Source organism: Lactuca saligna, chromosome 6, assembly GCF_052625555.1.
Source record: "Lactuca saligna cultivar CGN05327 chromosome 6, ASM5262555v1, whole genome shotgun sequence".
Lineage (NCBI taxonomy): Eukaryota > Viridiplantae > Streptophyta > Magnoliopsida > Asterales > Asteraceae > Lactuca > Lactuca saligna.
The window spans coordinates 148,212,179-148,234,048 of NC_136422.1; the positions used below are offsets into that span (position 1 = coordinate 148,212,179).

The 21,870-nt window shown below is 32.7% G+C and overlaps 1 protein-coding gene and 2 pseudogenes across 1 annotated transcript; all 3 read right to left on the minus strand.

Moving 5' to 3' along the window:
* Positions 1–4,189: 4,189 nt before the first annotated feature.
* Positions 4,190–5,330, minus strand: LOC145001650 (metalloendoproteinase 1-MMP pseudogene; annotated as a pseudogene).
* A 651-nt stretch (positions 5,331–5,981) lies between these two features.
* Positions 5,982–7,052, minus strand: LOC145001692 (metalloendoproteinase 1-MMP pseudogene; annotated as a pseudogene).
* A 12,233-nt stretch (positions 7,053–19,285) lies between these two features.
* On the minus strand, positions 19,286–21,651 carry MEF18 (mitochondrial editing factor 18). Its single transcript, XM_078958748.1, has one exon. The coding sequence runs from the start codon at positions 21,607–21,609 to the stop codon at positions 19,525–19,527; it is 2,085 nt and encodes a 694-aa protein (XP_078814874.1). The 5' UTR covers positions 21,610–21,651; the 3' UTR covers positions 19,286–19,524.
* Between the last annotated feature and the right edge of the window lie 219 nt (positions 21,652–21,870).

Consider the following 21,870-nt stretch of genomic DNA (forward strand, 5'->3'; position numbering starts at 1 on the left):
AGCATGAAGATATGACATATGAGCCTTCAGCTTGACTGGACCGCCTCATACTGCCTACAACCTATATGGACCGCTCTACGGGCCTTCGGCCTGATTGGACCGCCTCGAAGGGCCTACAACCTATCTGTCACACCCCCAAAATGGAACGATAGAAACGTTCAGAGTGGAGGACATCATGTACAGTATCACAACAATTGTATAATAGTAATCAAAGCAAACACAACCATTACATTGATAGGTAAAGTCTTTACATCTATTCGATACATAGTTTGTATGACATCAAAAATGTATAAAAAAAAAAAGTATAAAAGATGCGACTCTAAAAGCTCCGTCTTCTCAAAACCTGTGGGTGTACCTGTCTACCGGTTCCCGGAAAATACAAGTGGTTTCTAAAGTGTATCAACATTTAAGTTGGTGAGTTCATAAGTATGTTTTAGTGATGAAAAACTTGTCTTTGTTCCTTGAAAATGATAGTATGTTTCTCCAGAAAATCCAATATTTTCTGTAATGTATGTAATGTAGCCTTAGACCTTACGACCAAAATGTATGTTATTGTTGTACTCTGTAGTAGTGTATGTAGTCTTATTAGTGAATAAAACCATATAATGTATGTTTTCCCTAAACTATATGTAGTACTAATGTACCCTATATTAGGAAAATAGTGTATCATAGTAGTGTTTGTTATGAAACCTTTGTATGAAAAACCTGGATACCACCAGTAGTAATGTATTGTAGTGTACTATTTGTATGAAAATCTTTATATGTATGCCTGGATACCATCAGTTGTAATGTATAGTAGTGTACTGTTTGAAAACCCTTTGTATGTATGCCTGGATACCACCAGTTGTAATGTATAGTAGTGTACTGTTTGAAAACTCTTTGTATGTATGCCTAGATACCACCGGATGTAATGTATAGTAGTGTACTATAGTTTCTTAATTAAAATAAAAACCATTGAAGTAGTGTTAATCCTGTAAACAAATGTTTTAGTTAATAATGTTGTGAGTTTCATATAACCATGCTAATCTGACTAGTGGTCTCTACGACGTTCTTCAGGCGTCAGAATGTTATAACGATTGTCACCCCATGCCAGCCAACCTAACTATAGCTAAAAATTTAGATGTGGGGTTGTCAATCCCGTATATATCTATACACAAAGTCACGTTCCCCCTCCACGAGGCTCTGGTTATACTGTATAGGACTTAGACCTGTATCCCTATGGGTACAATTGAAGTAGTGCCTCACAACCATGTATTAATTAGTTTATGTGTAATGTTGTAGTGTTCTCTTATACTTGAAAATTATATGTATTAACTCATATAAGAGTACTTTGTAATGTAAAATAATTATACTTAAATAATTATTTAGTAGTGTATCCTTGAATCAATGTAATAGAGTAGTGTTTCATAAACTATACCAACTGTAGTTTATATAATTGTTTTCGAATAGTGTTCTTGAATTTGTAAAATAGAGTAGTGTTTCCCAAACTATACATATTATAGTTTGAATGTATGTTCTTGTATCGGTTCTTGTACTTAGTAAAATAGTGTAGTAGTCCACAAACTATACCAACTATAGTTTAAATGTAATGTTATGTAATGTACTGAAAACCTTTGAAATTTAACTGTATGTAAACATTAGTAGTCAGAAAACTTGTGATAAACACCCCTTTTGCTCGACATGTTACAAAATGGTCAACAATATATAAACATATATTTTTATAAAATATAGTGATAAATCGGTTTGAATCAATTGCAAAATGGTCTTGAAATCACAAGAATCCTTGTGTTTACTTGTATCCCCCCCCCCCCTAAAAACATTGAAAACAGTGAAAATGTAGGGGTATGAACTCACCTCTAGTGCGTGTTAGAGTATGGATACCGGAACTGTAGAGATAATCCTCGGCTAGCGTATGTGAAAGAACGGTATCCTAATATTATTTAAACATGTAATTGTATTTAAATTAATGAGACAATTAATTGAAGTGTTAGACAACACTTAATTTATGTAAGGAATTTCTTACAAAAATTACCAAGAATTGTATGTAGTGAGGCATATTGGTTTAGCCTCCACTGAAATCCTTGATTTCGGTCCTAAATCCTCAACCGAGAACCTGGTTCTCGGTGCTAAGGTGTTCTCGGTCCTAAGTGTTTTCGGCCAGCTTGAAGATTTGAAGATTGTTCTTGGTGTTCTTGGTGAAAATTATGAAGATTTGAAGGACTTTTCTTTAAAGTATGAATGTTCTTGGATGATACTTGAGACCAATTTGGGAGTGTATTTCGAGTGAAAAGTGAGAAATGGTTTAAGTTATCGGATGAAAACATATATATATATATATATATATATATATATATATATATATATATATATATATATATATATATATATATATATATATATATATATACACACATATGTTGGGTTTTCAGCCAGAAAAGGGGGGGGGGGGGGGGTTCTCAGCCGAAGAAGGGTTTGCGGTCCAAGGTCTGATTTCAGTGGGGGAAGTTTCCGATCCGAGGTTTCTCGGTTCCAAAAGACAAGTTTTTGATTTTTAAGTGTATTTTTATCCTAGAATAAAAATTCTTATATAAACATTATTTATATAATTTAAAACATGCTCCAACACTCATAAACTTGACAAAATAAATAAAGTTTTGAACTTTTATTTAAAAGGGTTTGGCCTTTATTGACATGAAAAATAACGGGTTGTTACACTGTTCGGACCGCCTTGGGCAACACAAAGAAGGACCGCCTCAACCGCACCATAATATGTCGACATATGTAACAGATAAACATAAACACAGAACCAACAAATACATATCTACTAATCAATCATATACTAACATAGTATTATCTTATAACCAGGATACATAATCTAGTGGGCCGATATTGGTGCCTTTGACTCACGGATACAGCGAGGTAAACTCATCTCTCAGTCCGAACAAAATCTGAATAAATCTCTGCTCCGAAATTGGCTCTACCCGACACCTATTATTCAAATTATTGCCCAACTTATAATTAATATCAAATTACCCAAAATACTCTTTGGTTAAAATTGGTACTATGCATACTGTTATACATTTGTCTTGTGGCTGTAACGAGATCTCTTGACCACGTATCCTCGTACAGGTTGTATCTTCATAGTCTCGAGATATTGTCGTTACTGTTTAGACGTCATTTTGTACTTTCTCTTTGTCCTTTCCTTTCCTCAAAAGTCGTTATGCCAGTTCGGTGTTTAACGACTAGGGCATATGTTCCTTAAAAGTCGTTATGCCATTCGTTATACCCCATTGGTAAACATATTCATAATAATTAAATCTATTATTCGCAACTAATCAACATATAATTCTCAATATTATTTGTCGGTTTCCTTGCGCGCATATTATTTTGTTTTTCAGCACAACTAAGTTACACATGTGATGTCGAGGGTCCTTAAAATTTTAGCTGTGATCCTCCCTACTCATCGATTTTTATACATAATATATTTCCAGCCCTAAATAAAATATTGAACATCCGCTCCTATATTATACAAAATGACATAAAGGGTGGGTGGGCATGTGGAATTGTTGATTTAGGCAACGAAGATGTTGAGAGTTGTGGCTCTTGTTAGTTATCCGAGGGATGATAAAGTGTCCTTCACCTTATGAGAGTTGGTTCTCGCGATATAATATAGAAGAAATGATATGGGCCATAATGGTGTCTAACGAACCTTGATGGATGATGATGATAGATAGTTATTATGCAACTACAATTATTTTCAATCATTCATTACAGATTTCCATTACAGATTTTCAGCCTATGATGGTTTGGTTCATATCATCTTCATTATTTGTTGTTATTTTACATGTTTTTTAGATTATGTCGTGAAAACGTATATAACATGTTTTATTTAAATAACGAAATGAAAATTTAGAATGAAAAGTTATAGTAATAAAGTTATAAACCGCCATCAATTTGAAAAAAAAAAAGTTTATTTACAAATAAAAAGTTGTTTTCACTTTTCAATCGTCAAGCAGACATTTTTGAAAAATTAAAATCTTTACATATCTACACTTTATTGAAAAATTAAAATCTTTATATTTCTATATATTTATTTGATGCACACTAGTTCTATGGTAAGGCGATAAGGTGACAAAAAAACATACATCCTTTCCATAAATCTATTTTATAAAGTTATCTTGTCCAAAACAATAAAATATTTAAATATGTTTTATAAAATTAGGAAAAAAAAATGAATTAAATTTGTCGTCAAAGTAAAAAATCCACAAGCAACACCAATGAAATCACCCACTTGATCCAATTTCCTATCCAGGTTCGGGTAACATTCGAAATATCCGATTCCATGGATGGAGTATACCTAAAATCCGGGTTTGACCCGTATAGCTCCTGGATCCCCTTTACATCATCAATTTTAAGATCCACTTTTTTAGTTCTCGGACCCAAACTCGGGTACATAATCGCCTCCTGAACCGACGAATGGGCCAACCCAAGTATATGCCCGATTTCATGAGTCGCAACTGACTCCAAATCAACGGCCACATTTGATTTACTTGATTTGAAATCAACGGCCCACGTTTCAGCTTTGTCTAAATGGAGCCTACCGTTTTCCGGCGAGAAAGCGTGAGCCAGCACCCCTAAAACGCCGTCAAACGCCATTCCGTCGCCGTGATCCCCTTCATAAAAAGCTATTTTTATATCTGCTTTTCGGTAATCGTCTACTTCCTTGAAGCTCACAGGAATCGTAGACGCCCACCTTGAAAAAGAACGCTGGAAAACATCTCGTATGTCAGAGTAACTAATATAATCAATCATATGAGTGTCGGAAAAAGCGTACGTTAGCGTCATTATCTCCGACTTCGCCAGTTTTCTCCACCTCGGCTCACCGGGAAAGAACGCGTAATGCTTACTCATGTGGAATTTATGTTTCCGGTTTGGAATGTCTCCGCCGGAGACGCCACACCGCGGCGACATGATCTGAGTCACAGTGTTGAAGTCCAATTTCCCAGTGATCGGCAACCCCAGTTTTTTCTGGTAGTTTAAGACGGCGGTTTCAAGGGTTTCGTCGAAGGTGTCAGTAAAGTTGTTGATGACGTCGATGTAGCCAAATCGGTGGAAGTATTTCTTGAGCTCAGACATGCCGGAGAAGTTAGCACCCTTGCCGGCATTCATGAACTTGGAGAAGCTCTTCCACGTGTCGTTACCTGAGAGGTCTTTGACTGTTAATTCTTGTGGTGATGTCGGAGGAACGATTCTGGTGGGAAATACACATTGGAGGAGAGAGAGGAAGAAAAACATGCTATAAACGAAAAACCTATACATGGCTTTAGTTTGTCTACAAAATTGGAGTATTTATAAAAGCAATTATAGTAAATATTGAGGAATGTACAACTTTAAATACATGTACAAGTTATTCGAGGATTTTACTTTTTAATTTTTAGTATCTTCTCTAAATAATTTATGTGTAAGTTATAATAAAATAATAGTAAATCGTGTATTATTTGAGTAAATTCACATGATCTTAATCGTAATATTTTATATGTATCACAATTTGAACCTTGAACATTATATTATATGTGGATTCACTCATCAAACTAAAACCTCATAGTTATATAAGTTATTATATGGTTGTTTGGTAAATACGTGATGTCTAATATGCTAAATCAAAATTTTTATTTCAAATTTAAATTAATACATTATTATATTAAAAAATATATTATACGATAATAATAGATTTTTTATGGGTATCTAAAATTGGGTAGATTATACAAAATGTGTATAGGACAACATAAAATATAAAGTTGGAGTAATTCTAAGTTGTGAATTGAAATGAAGGCGAGGTTTGGACAGAATGAATGCAACAAGAAAATGGGAGGAGAAAGCTAGGAAGATTCTTTGGTTCAAAACCCTGTTAGTTATTTTCAAGATTCTAAATATGATTTATAAAATTAGGAAAAGAAGAAAAGAATAAATTAAATTTGTCATCAAAGTAAAAAACCCACAAATAACACCAATGAAATCACCCACTTGACCCAATTTCCTATCCGGGTTCGGGTAACATAGGAAATATCTGATTCCATAGATGGGGTATACCTAAAATCCGGGTTTGACCCGTATAGCTCCTGGATCCCCTTTACATCATCAATTTTAAGTTCCACTTTTTTAGTTCTCGGACCCAAACTCGGATACATAATTGCCTCCTGAACCGACGAATGGGCCAACCCGAGTATGTGCCCGATTTCATGGGTAGCAACCGACTCCAAATCAACAGCCACATTTGATTTACTCGATTTGAAATCAACGGCCCATGTTTCAGCTTTGTCTAAATGGAGCCTACCGTTTTCCGGCGAGAAAGCGTGCGCCAACACCCCTAAAACGCCGTCAAACGACACTCCGTCGCCGTGATCCCCTTGATAAAAAGCTATTTTTATATCTGCTTTTCGGTAATCGTCTACCTCATTGAAGCTCACAGGGATCGTAGACGCCCACCTCGAAAAAGAACGCTGGAAAACATCTTGTATGTCGGAGTAACTAATGTAATCAATCATATGGGTGTCGGAAAAAGCGTACGTTAGTGTCATTGTCTCCGACTTCGCCGGTTTCCTCCACCTCGGCTCACCGGCAAAGAACGCGTAATGTTTAATCATGTGAAATTTGTGTTTCCGGTTTGGAATGTCTCTGTCGGAGACGCCACACCGCGGCGACATGATCTGAGTGACAGTGTCGGAGTCCAACTTCCCAGTGATCGGCAACCCCAGTTTTTTCTGGTAGTTTAAGACGGCGGATTCAAGGGTTTCGTCGAAGGTGTCGGTAAAGTTGTCGATGACGTCGATGTAGCCAAATCGGTGGAAGTATTTCTTGAGCTCAGACATGCCAGAGAAGTTAGCACCCTTGCCGGCGTTCATGAACTTGGAGAAGCTCTTCCACGTGTCGTTACCTGAGAGGTCTTTGACTGTTAATTCTGGTGGTGATGTCGGAGGAACGGTTCTGGCGGGAAATACACCTTGGACGAGAGAGAGGAAGAAAAAGATGCTATAACCGAAAAACCTGTACATGACTGTTATTTTAGTTTGTCTACAAAGTTGGCGTATTTATAAAAGCAAGAACAAATTAGTAAAACAGTCCCTGTGGTTTGTCAAAATTTTATATTTGGTCCCTGACATTTTTTTAACATGTTTTATTGCACTGTTGGTCTCGGTTATATATATATAAAAATTAAAAAAAATAATAATAAAAAAAAAAAAAAAAAAAAAGACTATTTTACCATTATAAATATTTTTTAATAAAACCAGTATCAAAATCAAACGTAGAATTGAAGTTGAACAAAAAATATTAAAACCAAAATCAAATACTTAAATCAAAAACATATCTGGAACATGCTTTAATTTGATGGATCTTGAAGTTTTTGTAACTTTGATCACCAACCTTCCTAAAACTACCATCAAAGTAAAGAGGATCAAACAAAACACAAAGTGACGCACCACCATTAACACAGATCTCTGATTAATCAGAGCTCAACTCAATTTTTTTGTAACTTGCAATTACCAAACTTCCTCCACCAAAAGGCTAAAACCAAGGTGGGAGATGGAAGGGATTAGGTTTAGGAATTTTATTTTTTATTTTTTGATATTTAGTTTATTTATCAATAATAAATAAATAAATGGATAAAGAAATAAATAAGGAAAATATAGTCTTTTTTTATATATGTCAGGACAAATTTCACAAGAGAAAACAATTACAGGATCGTCTCGGTGTAAGAAAAACAAAAATTAAGGACCAAACGTATAATTGTGATAAATCATATGGATTATTTCTATAATTTGTTCTAAAAGAAATTATAGTAAGTATTGAGGAACGTACAACTTTAAATCGATGTTATTCGAGGATTTTACTTTTTAATTTGTAATATCTTCTTAAAATAATTTATGTATAAGTTATAAAAAAAAAATAATAGTGAATCGTGTATTATTTGAATAAATTCACATGATGTTACTTGTAATATTTTATATGTATCATAATTTGAATCTTGGACATTATACGTGAAATTTTATTCATAAAACCAGCAAACTAAAACCTCATGGTTATATAAGTTATTATATATGGTTGTTTTGTAAATACGTGATGTCTGATATGCTAAATCATTTTTTTTATTTCACATTTAAATTAATTCATTATTATATAAAAGAAAAATATCATAAGATAATAACAGATTTTTTATGGGTATCTAAAATTGGATTAGATTATACAAAATGTGTATAGGACAACATAATATAATAAAAGTTGGGGTAATTTCTATGTTGTGATGTGACGTGAAGGCGAGCTTTGGACAAAATGAATGCAACAAGAAAATGGGAGGAGAAAGTTAGGAAGATTCTTTGGTTTTCAAAACCTTGTTAGTTATTTTCAAGATTCTAACTAGCTTCCATCGGTCATGTTGGGTCAACCACTTAGGCAGGGTTCCGTTTTTATTTACTTTTTTATTTTCTAAACTATTTATAAAGTTAAATTGGTTAAGAGTAAATTCGACTTAGGAAAAATGAAATTTCTTCTTATTTTATTCTTCTATAGTTTTATTTCATCATTCAACCTATTTAGGCTAAACTCTAAAGTATATCTTATCAGTGTCTCTCATTTCATCCGTTTATAGATTAAGGTGTATATTTTCAATATCTTAGCGTTTTTTTTTTCATCATGTTATTTTTCTTGCCCATCGTATCATAGAAAATAGTCATATTTCGCTCCATCTTATTTATTTTTCTTTTTCACTTAATTAAATATGAAAATATAACTTATTAATTATATAAAATTAATAAAAAGAAAACTATCTCATTAATTAAAAAACATAATCGAAATAAAAACTACATAAATAAAATTTAGATAAAACTAAAACATATTAAAATAGTACATCACGTTTAGCATCATCTAAATTCATCTTCAAACATATTTGAATCCTCATTTGTATCCTCAAACAAATCGTTCTACGAATTGTCAGCAACATGATTTAAATAAGTATTAAATATATGTTCCACAAAATCAACACGTAAGTTGTGGTTATCAATGCGGTCATATATTTCCCCTCTACTCGTCATGTATTTCGGCGTACTAGTACCCACTACTTCGATTATTGGTCACTTTTAATTTTCATTATAATGACATCATTTTTCCTTCATCTTTTAAATTTATATTATGCAATATGATTGAGAACTTGATTTTCTTATTAATTTTTGCATGCAATTGATCTTAGTTTTAGCATCTTTAATATTTTTTTGTATTAAATCATTAGATTTATTGTTTTGAATATTTTTACTCGTTTAAACGAATTTTATATAGATTTATACAAACAAGATGGTATTTTACGTACTGATAGTAGTCACATCGAAGGCCGAATGAGCGACAAAAAAACAAACGATATAAATGAATTTTCAGATATCTGACATTATTAAGCCAATTTATTCAAATAAGCAATCAGAAAGGCAAACGTTGTCAAATTGACACAAACGTCTTCCTAACTTGTTGATATTGGATCCCACTGAAAATAAATGGATTTAGATGACGATTTGATTCTTTTTTTTATCGTTGATTACAGTTGGACAGAAGGCTGTCCAACATGGAATAAGCAGCCCGTTTAAGCCCAAAAAGTGTAAACAGACCAATTTAAGAATCATGATGAAGGTAGGAGTCTTTGGGCACTGGGAGGTTAACGCACAAAAAGAAAAGAATTAAGCGGCAGCTCACATGTATCAACTAGATCCAAACTGGATGAAGCATCAGCCCATGCTTCAAGGAAGCGTGGCTGCTTTTAAATTGTAGACAAAATTGCAAGAATGGTACATGTGGTTAGGTTGAAATTGCTAGAACCAAACAGGTTTGGACTAGCACTCATGGTCCAAAGGTTTTCATTTTCTTGCTACTTTGATCCAATTTACTTTAAATTTTTTGATAATAACCATTTTGCCATTTCTTTTTATTTTTTCAGTTTTTTTATTATTTATTCAAATATTTTTATTAAAAGAAAAAGAAAAAAGAAAATACATTTCTCTCTCTCTCTCTCTCTCTCTCTCTCTCTCTCTCTCTCTCTCTGCTGAAGATTTTCAGGAATCACGCTATCTTCATCGTCATTTTCCTCATTGTTTTTCTCCATATTTGATTCCCAAAATTGATTCGTGAGAGCTTCCATCTTCATAGGATCATATCTACACCTCATCAATAACAAAACATTTTTAGGTGGTACATAAAAGCTCACCCTAGCTTAATCGATTGTCCCAAAGACGATGTCGTTTACAATCTCGAAGTCTTGAAATACATGTCTTCTTGAATTCATAATACCCATCTCATTAATTTCCTCATTCTCATCATTATAGTCTCCGGCGATTAACTCAACCACTCTCTCACCACCATTGGCATCTCTTCCACTTCCATCACCTCCCTACAATGCCACCAACCACCGTGCAAACACCGCACCATAAGACCCATGTCTATTTTCGCCAACCATTTTTTCCTCTTTCTCTATCCCCGTCATTGAAGAACACGAAGACCGGTAAGGAAACAAACAGCTTACCTCAGACCCAAACGCTCTTAAACCTTCACAAATCGTCAATGGTAAATGAACCCATCTCTGATTATTCCTCTGCAATGGTAAACACTCTTGATTAGAACCAAGATTTTGACTTTGACTACCGAACCCATTACCGGAATGCTCGAATCTCCTGAAACTAACTTCGTCGGTGCTCTGTCGTCTTGATAAACTCAGATTTTTCGTGTGCTTCTTCTTGCTCTTCATCCTAACCTGACAAATGCAGGTAACTTTAGGGGAAGACGGTTTTGGGTTTTCGAAACTGCTTCCTCTTTTTTTTACCGATGGTAGGGAACATTACGGGAGACGCGCCGCCTTTGATGCTACGACTATTTCTGAGCCTATGGTTGTGTGAGTTTGAGAGGAAAAGCGGTGGTGGGTCATGAGCAGCCCCAACCCTGGCTGGACTGAGGAATGATCTGGATGAGATCTTCATAGAGGATGAAGATGTGTGAAGCAGACGAAGTGTTGGGTAGATTTAGTAGCGATGGTGGTGGTCTACCATAAGGGGGAGAGAGAGAGAGAGAGAGAGAGGAGAGAAATCTATTTTCTTTTTTCTTTTTCTTTTGATAAAAGCATTTGAATAAATAATAAAAAAAAACTGAAAAAATAAAAAGAAAGGGCAAAATGGTTATTATTAAAAAAAATTAAAGTAAATTGAACCAAAGTGGCAAGAAAATGAAAATCTTTGGATCATGAGTGCTAGTCCAAACCTGTTTGGCTCAAAGTGGCAATTTCGACATAACCACAAGAACCATTCTTGCAATTTTGTCTAAATTGTATGTTATGTTTCTTTAAAATCTAAGGTATAGTCCTTAAGTTAAAATAAAATCTCATGGAGGTCTCCGTGGTTTCATATTTTTTAATAAAAGGTTATTATTTTTCACTTCGTCAAATTTTGTATGTTAACTTAAGAATATTTTAGTCATTTCACTAAGGTAGGACTATTTCTGAAGTTCTTTTATTATATATATATATATATATATATATATATATATATATATATATATATATATATATATATATATATATATATATATATATATATATATATATATATATATCCCTAATCTAATAAATAAGTAGATTGCAATTGCTAAGCCCCTCCCAAGCTAATTTTCCCGCTCAAAACATCAAAGTGAAATTTCATATTTGCCCTTAAAGCCAAAAATCACGCCTGTATCTCCTTCGGTTTCGCCTTCTTAGTTTTGGAAACGAATTTTAAATGCCAAAATCCTTCGTCTGATCGGATAAAACCTTTGATTTCTCTCCACCTTTCTTTCGAGACCAATGATAGCTTACAATAGAACGAGGAATTTATGAAATCATGTTTTTTCTACACGGATGAAGCTTTATAACCCTAACACACGTGTTTAAGATTTTTTTTTTCTTGACAAAGATGGAGGTTTCTGGGATTATTATACTCTTCCTGTGGATTTAAACTTTGTTGTTCTTCCATTGTTTTGTTCTTGATGAGTCTAACTTGAAATGTTTGTTCCAACCCTCAAATACAAATAAGTTATCACCATTGATTTCAAAAATATTCTAAGTTTGATTATCTGGTTTGATCGAATACTATAATTGTTTTCTGTTTGTTTGTTTGTTTTTTCTTATGTGTCTGTGTCTAACATTTGGTTTAATTTCTTGATTTGGATTCTACCCACAACGTGTTTGATTTAATGCCACTGTGGGTTTCATGGTTTCGTGCTAATTGACTTTTGTTGGACTTTTAGCCTAAATCCTTATCGAAAGTAAGAAATTAATAATCATTTTTAATGTATGTGGTAGTTTTAGGTGATCTTTGACCGATATAAGTCATATAACCTTGAGGTCATCAATTAAATTGCACTGGATTAAGATCTGATCCAGAGAGGCCTCAAAAAATATATAGGAGAGGAGATTACTATTGAGGATAAAGAAGAAGAAAAATCTAACTGAATAGAAAATATAAATTTGGAAAATATCTTTGCCACATATGTAAAACCCAATGGCCAAGTTGGGAAGTGGCAGTTCTGAAGTCGAATGAGTACGTTTATTTGTTTGCTTGAATTTAACAATGTTGTGTTTATAAATTAACTAATATTTTTGTGTGTAATAATTTTACAATAGGCGGCTTTTCAGAAGAAGGATGGAACGCCTTCTACATGTAGTCACATACTACTGATGTTCCCCCGCCATAACTTCATTGCCCTTTGTGCAAAGAAGTGATGAAAGATGTTGTTCACACAACAAGTGTTGTTTCACGACTTTATGTAACAAATGTAAGTTTTTCTTGAATTCTTTCTATGGGGACATTGTACCAATACCCCTCTTACAATTTCTTTCACTTCTGGCTTTTAATAGTTTTTCTTTCTTTCCGAAGTGTTGTAACCTTCCATTTGTGAATTCCTATGTTTAGTCTTTTTGCTCAATCAAGAGAAACCAAAAATGATTTCGTCCCACTATATTCTATATGGAAAATATGGAAATAAGTTTTAATTTTAATTTTAGGTGCCAAAAATCTTTTCATTAATAACGTTTTGGAGATTTCTCATTTGATTCGACTCTCAAGACCAAATTATCGCCCTTTTTCAACAACTCCTTTAGACTACATTCTTGAGGAACTAAAATATCAAGTTCTATTAGCGAGATACTACTCTTGATCTTGGCCAGTAACCGGTGCTTGACAAACCTGCCCTTCATCTCATTTTCATCTACATACATGTGTATTGCATGTGATGTTGTATATAACCAATTCAAGGAAGTTAGATTGTACCAGAATCTTTGTTTTGACATTTATTCAGGATACTTGAGACTAAAACATGAGAAGCTTAGAAGCTTTTTGTTTTGCATTCATTGGGTAAGGATACTGAGTTTAAAATTTTTCATTTTCATATTGCAGGATTTTGTTATAAAAATCACTGTCATTCAACTTGCTTAGGGTTAAGAAGCGAACATTTAAAGTTAGTTCATTGAAGGGCTCAGTTTTTTTTAGTTCCATTTCATCTTTGTGCTTTCTTGTGTACATGCTCAAAGTTCCTGCGTATTGTTCTGTACTAAAATTTGATATTAATTTTTTTTGCTTTCAACAAATAAGTATCAAGGACCATTCCTGTAAAAAAAACTGGGATAAAAATGTTACACAAAAAGAAAGTTACATATTTTCTTATTCAATCAAGTTTCTTGAACTTTTAGCCAATTTTGTAAAGGGCAATGAGAAAGTATGATTCTATAATAAAGGGGGAGAATGAGAAGTACATTGTTATTCCTTGCATATAACCATGTTTTTTTTTAAATCCCTTCTTCTAAAATATTCACATGTGAGCGTTTTCGTTTTTAAAATTTACGCTTCAACTTGATTTCAGTTTAGTGTGCAGACAAAAGACCGGTACTATGTGCTTATGTTTTAGTTTTTCATTATAAAGTTATTTGTACATTTTAATAATATTAACTTCTTAGTCGTAGTATTGTACTCTTTTATTTATATGGAGAAACTTCTTATGTTTAAGTTGTTAACTATAAAATTGTAAATGTACTTTCCAAGAACATTGTTGTAATTGGGATGCCTTTGTCAAAGTATGTTTGGTTGTGTACGAGTTTGTGATTGTAATCCACATAAACGTATCAAAGAGATTTTAACTATTATATTTATCTACAAATTATATCTTTTAAGAAGATATGGGGTACATTTAAGAGTTCTTTAAAAAAAATATATTTAACAGACATTTGGTTAAAAAAGTGTCGTTAGGTTTCATATATCAATTTTAATAGTTAGGTTTCCTACAATGAATTATTTATTTATTTGTCATTTCGTTTGTATTTTTTTTTAAATTTTATTTTAAAAATGTTTAATATTTACACCATCATATATAATTTTTGTTTTAATCGACGCGTATAATACACGTGTCTCACATTCAATTTGTGGTGATTGCTTCCTAATTCCCAGTGAGTTTCATTGTTAAAGTGTTGGTTGGTGCTATGCATTTAAGAGTGGGTTGTTAAAGTTTGTTGCATCTTTTTAGGTTTCAAGTTATTTAGTCATGGCTTCCTTAAGACTCAAATTGAATCATAATTTTTCTTATTATTATTTTTCTTATCAAGACATTATATAATTAACAAGAAATGACAACGTATTTTTGTTGATTTATTTATTATAGCATCAAACTTTTATTTCTTTCTGTTTTAACATTGTATTTTGAAAAATTACCAAATTATAGCATGACATCTAGATAGATTTGAATATTGTTGCTTTTTTTTTTTTTTTTTTTTTGCAAACCACCTATTATGTATTAGTTTTGGTATTTTAATTTGTCAATCCGTGTATCACACGGGTTTTAACCTAGTATATATATATATATATATATATATATATATATATATATATATATATATATATATAGAGAGAGAGAGAGAGAGAGAGAGAGAGAGTGAGAGAGAGAGAAATTCAAATGAGAACAAAATGGTTAAAAACCATTTTTTAAATGTTTTCATCAATGACATTTTGGACAAATCCATCATTTATATTGATTAACTATTAAGAAATCTTTTCGTTCCTTATTTTAGAAACTACTTGGTACTTGTTGTCGGACTGGCATCGGACCAGCATCGCCGTCGAACTAACATTAAATTTAGTAGCAGTTTTCTGATCGTATTCACAGCTTAATAGAAAAAACATTATAGTTCATATTTCTTTGGTAATACTTTTTTTTTCAGCCAAAATATATAAAATTTTAGTAAAAAAAATAGAATTATGCTCGAAAAAATCAATTTTTTTTTAATTTTAGATTTCTTTAAAAATATATGTATCATGTATAAGAAATTTTCACAATTTAAAATACAATATTCATAGTCCATTTTAAGTTTGATAGATAAAATTCACAAGATAACATAATACAATACATTGTATATTAAGTCACATATTTAAAGAAAGTCAAACTAAAACTCTCCCACCACCATCATGACCGACTACCACACATCACCACCAACCACCCGTGTGATCGTCGCAATCATCATTCGTTCCAAATCAAATCTAAAAACATTGATTGATAGCTTAAACATTATATTCACAATTCAATAAACTAATTAATTAACTTATTCAGAGTTTAATATAAAACAATTATAAAAACTAATACTTTAGTTACATATTTATACAACAAAAAAAATATATTAACAGTATATAAATACAAACATTCATATATAAATCATTCATAATTTAACATAATTTGTTTAAAAACTTCACAATTAATTCACTATATAAATAGAGAATTTACAGCCTAATGTAATCAAGTAATAATTTATAACATAAAAATCACAGTTTAATATACAAAATCCACAGCTTAATAAAGTCAATTCACAGTTTAAGTAGAAAAATCCACAGTTTAATGCAGTCAATTCACAGCTTAAAACCTAAAATCACAGCTTCATACACAAAATTCATAACTTAATATAATAAATCCAAAGTTTAATATATAAAAATTATGTATTTACAGCCATATTATCAACTTCAAATTCTTAATGTAGTCAATTTATAATTTAAAATATAAAATTCATAGCTTATTCTTAATATAGTCAATTTATAATTTAAAATATAAAATTCATAGCTTAATTAGTCAATTTACAATTAAAACGTACAATTCACAGCTTAATGCAGTCAACACACAACTTAAAACAAAACAAAAAAAAAATCAAAATTCAATAGACAAAACTCAGAACATACTACAATAAATTCACAATTTAATTCAAAAAAATTATATATTTACAACTTAACATTAGTTAAAATTAAGATTAACAAAAATAAACGATAAATGAGATATTAAATATTAAATTCACACCATAACAGAAAGGAAAACCATAAAAAAAAAACAATATAATAAATGTTATCAATTTAAAATTTTAAACACAAAAATCACAGTTTAATACATAAAATTAGCAGTTTAATATAGCCTGTTCACATTTTAAACAGAAAATTCATAGTTTAAAACAAAAAAAAAAATCAAAGCTTAATATATAAAATTCACAACTTAATACAATAAATACACAATTTAATAAATATATCCTCAATACTATTCAATGGTTACATAAACGAGTAAAAAGGAAGGTGATAATGATACACTAAGCATTAAGCTTTTGAGAGATTAAAAAATAAGTAAGAGAAAAAAGATCATTAATACATATTATTTTGTCGTTTTATTTGCTCCTAATACCATCAAATGTATAACTATTATGCTTTAGGAAGCTCCAAAAATCATATTTGGATTTTTTTAAAAAATCAGAATTCACGATTTAATCTACTAATTTGATTATAATTCATAATTTAAAATACTAGTTTAGGAATTCATTCATAACTTAAAAAGACTACTTCATAAATCTATTCACAGCTTAATATACTAGTTTAAATACTCATTCACAACTTAAAAGATACTTCTTTTTATTAAGGCATTTCATCAAACACTTTTTTGCATCTAATTTGAAAACTTTTCTATCCAAACATTATTATCAGAAATCCACCCAAAGAAAAAATACATAAAGAATAGAAGAGGAGAATATACAATAAATCTGATATGTGGTCACCTTGAAGTGCATAATAACCACCATATCTACATCTAAAATACATCAAACACATCAGATCTGATGTAGATCTGGTGGTACATCACCAAATATTATAAATAATAGTTGACGGCTACCTGACATAGTTTCACCGGAGTGACAAGTGACAGAGGTGGTGGAGATTGAAGGCGTCAGTGTTGTTCGTCGGTGTTAGAGCTCAAAAACATGTTAGATTTGATATAGATTTACTTGTTTTTCACCTGAGATCACAAAGAAAGAGGTGTAGACAAACTCTTCATGTTTCACAGGAGCAAAGAGGTTGCAACTATGGTGGCGATTGAGGGTGGTGGTGGTGTTCGTTGGTTTTAGATCTCAATTCCATCAGATTTGATACAGATTTGATACATATCTAATATATATCTACTCATATGTCATCGTAGATAATTAAATCGTAGATCTGCATGAGGTCGTTTGAAGAAAGAAACAGATTTTGACATTGTCGATCATCTGAAGACGATGAAAAACTTTATGCTCTATCAGATCTGTTCTGGTGAAGCAGATCAAAAAGGTTTTCTAGTGCTCCGTAAGATTCAAACGCAAACATCGAAGATCTAGAGTGTGGTGCTTCTGATGAAGCAAAGTGACTTTTTTCAGACGTCACCCGGAGGTGGCGAGATTGACAACGGTGACAATAGGTGGTGGCTCGGGGATGATGACAAATCTGAAGGTTGAAGGTTCCAGTCTGATGGTGGTGGTCTACTAGCGGCGGTGGTTTTTCTGGCAGAGGTTACCGGTAATGGTGGTAGTGCAAATAACGGTAGTAGACGAGAGAGAGAGAGAGAGAGAGAGAGAGAGGGAAAATTTGTGTCTTATCAAAAAATAGTGATAATGTGTAAAATAGATATCTAATGAAATATGTTATAAACATTTATTGACAAAAATACCCTTTTAAACTTCAAAAACATATATATTTGAGAAATAATAAATATGCTTAATTATAAGTTAAAAAATGGTTTTAGGTTCTTAACCTTTAGTGGTTCTCATTTGAATCTTTAGTGGTTCTTAACCTTTAGGGTTAATGCGAAAATGCAAATAATTTGCAAAAACACGAAAACAAGAAAAACCTATGAGATTGTGTCACCTCAACATTATCTTTCTGGACAATAATTCATCTAAACTTTGAAATACATGATGATAATCGATAATAGATGAGCAATTGTGTCATATTAGCAAAATATGATTTTTGACATTTTTATTATGAAATCGTGAATTTAAAAATGGTTAAGGACGAGAAAAAAAAAGTAATTATTAAAAATGTTTTTAAATCTATATTATCATAACACAATCAAATGTAAACTTATTATCTTTAATTTATTGCTAATAAATTTATTTTTTATAGTACATGTGTTTAACTTTTATAAGATAAAATCTGTTTTCGCGTTTTCACAAGATATTTATGTTTTCGCATGAACCTATATATATATATATATATATATATATATATATATATATATATATATATATATATATAGGAGTAGGATCAAATCAGAAGCACTGCTTCGACCGGTCTGGAACCATCACTTTGGTCGACAGCTTCCATTTCATATTAAGGTTTCATAGGTGGCTTTTGTAGCCATTATGGGTCAAGGCCACATATTTGGTCCGCTACAATCACATTTGTCATAGGTCTGGTCCATCGCCACCAATCTCACCACAGATCGCGTTGTCACCACCATTATCGCCTTATTCAACCGCTACTATGCGTTTTATATCAGTGGTTCATCGTTTTAGATTCAACCTTCCATCTTCTTTTCACATCAATGGTGGGTTTTCATTTCAAGTAGGGTCTTGTGTGTGGTTTTCATTTCAGATCTACCATTGTCCATATTCATTTATGACATGGAACCAAGAACATACCCACCTTTGGCTTCGTCTATGTGTGTGTAGTGTGTGTTGTGTTCTTGACTCACTAAACAATGTTCATCATAAGGAGAAAGTGAGTTAGGAATTCTCTCTCTCTCTCTCACACACACACACATGTATATATATATATATATATATATATATATATATATATATATATATATATATATAGAGAGAGAGAGAGAGAGAGAGAGGTTTTATAAAAAACTGTTGTGGCCAAAGTTTAAAATCCACAAAGTAAGGGATTAAATCTGTCAAAATCTCAAATGTTTGTGGCCAAAATCTTAAATGTAAAACACTACCGTTCATTTCAAGTTTCAAATTAGATATGTATAATAATAAATAAAAAAAAAACGGAAGTATATTGTTATAATCAATAAGGGCAAAATATAAAAATAATTCCCCTCTTGCCCTCCATTCCTTTCCCTACTTCTTGTAAATCACCTTTACCCTTATTATTCCCCTTTTGCCCTCCATTCCTTTGATAATTACCCACTTCATTCCAATTAAGATACACTACTATAACCTGGTGACCTCATCAATCTTCGTGTTTTCATTTCTCGTCTTACAAAAGCAGCATCATCCAAACGCCCTGCATCTACATAAATATTCGACAACAAAATCCTACCTGGACCATGTAAAGGCTCAGCCTTTGCCAAATTTTCAGCTGCCCTTTCTCCCATTTCAACATCATTATAAATTCTAGCAGCTGCCAACAATGTCCCCCATATCACCACATCCGCCTTCATAGGCATACTCTTTATCACCCCCTCAGCTTCCTCTAATCTCCCTGCTCTACCCAAAAGATCCACCATACACCCATAATGCTTCATATTCGCCTCTATATTATACACACTTTTCATCCTTTCAAAATACCTCTCCCCTTCTTTCACCAATCCACCATGACAACATGCACTTAACACCCCAATAAATGTGATCGAGTTTATCTTTATAACATCGTTATATTTATATGTCTCTAACTCCCAAAAGAGCTTTAGAGATAATCTTGCATGTCCATGCATGGCTAATCCACATATAATCGCGTTCCATGGTGAAATGGTGGAAACTTTGGTTTTAACTTGGTTGAAGAGTTGTAATGCGTTCTTGATGCTCCCACATTTGGCGTACATGTCGATGATGGATGCGATTACATTGTCATTCATAGGGATTGAATTTGTGATTATATATTCATGACCTTGTTTTCCATCTTGTAAATTGCCTAAATTAGCAATGGATGAGAGCATGCTTACCATTGTTACTTCGTTTGGTTTGATGCCACTTGATATCATGTTATGGAAAAGGTCTAAAGCCATGTGGTGTTGGTTCATTTGGGAGCATCCAGAAATCATTGAGGTCCATGAGAAAACATCTCTTTCGGGCATTTTGTCGAACAGTTGGCGTGCGGATTCAATCATTTTGTTTTTTATTAAGCCTGATATTAGAGCGTTCCATAAAGATGGATTGTTTTTGCTTCCTATTTGGAATTGAGTTTGGGCAAGGGGGATGTTGCCACAAGCTGCATAGAAGTGGATAATAGTTGATTGGATAAAGTCGTGAGAGTCAAACCCTAGTTTTACACTTACACCATGAAACAGTTGGCCTTCGGAAAAGGCTGTTTCTTGGCCACAAACTGAGATTATGTACACCACCATGACATTGTTAGGAGATATCCCGGTATTTAGCATTTCTCGATATAATTTCAAAGCTGGGTTCAGATTTTCAACATGTAAAACACATTCGATGATGATGCCCCAAGAAACTACATCTCTTTCAGGCATTTTGTCGAACAGGTCTCGTGCCATTCCAGCCATCCTCGCCTTTGAGTACCCATTCAACATTACGTTCCAAGAAACTATATTTCTCTCTGACATTGCATCAAACAAAATTCTGGCATCATCCAAAGATGAACAGCTGCAATACAGATGAACCAAATTAGTTAAAACAAGATTTGAATTTTCAAGGCCGGATTTAGCAACCAATGCATGGAGAATTTGACTGTTTTTAACCCCAGAAAAATGTGAATAAGATGACAGTACACTCGACAATGTCACTTCATTGGGAGCCAAACCTAACGACTTCATTTCCTTAAAAACACGGATTGCTTCTCCCCAAAACCCATGTTGAGCCAACCCCATTATCATCGTTGTAAAAGATACGCTGTTCCTCCCAGACATTTTATCAAACAATTGGCGGGCGTCATTTAAACGACCACAATTCACATAACAAGTAAGCATAATGTTACAAGAAACGCGATCGGATTGAAACCCAGAGACAAACATGGATTCTGCATCGTGTATAGAACCAAACTTGGAATACAAACTGATCAAGCTGTTACGTATAAAGATATTGGAGTCAAATCCTTTCTTGAGGCTATGACAATGGAGATGCTGGCCATAAAGGAGTGGAGCAGAAAGGGAAGAAGATGATTTCAATGCTTGGACGATGGCACGTTCGTAATTGTCGAAAGTTTTGGTGGTTGCTTGTGCGTAAATGTCTTGTGGAAGAAGGGAACTGGAGTAGCATTTGGGAGTTAATTTGAATAATTTTCTTGCGAGAAAGGAAGGAAGAAGTTTGTTTGAGATGGATTTCATTACACTTGATCATCAGAGATCGACAAGCAAGAATAAGATATGATGTCGAAGTAATACAATAAACAACAAATCTGCTTTGGTGCTTCTATCTATCGGAGATGATTTATTTTTTTATTTTATTTTTATTTTATTGTATGGACAAGTATGCCCCTCAGTTTAAATGAATAAATGATAGAGAGCTGATTAACACATCTGAATCTACAGCAATTCGAAGTTTAAATTTTGAATTGGAATCAAAAGATGTTCAAGTTTATATTCATG

What these genes read in the sequence shown, in the direction of transcription:
- MEF18 (XM_078958748.1), bottom strand. Translation starts at nt 21,609, where the DNA reads ATGAAATCCATCTCAAACAAACTTCTTCCTTCCTTTCTCGCAAGAAAA.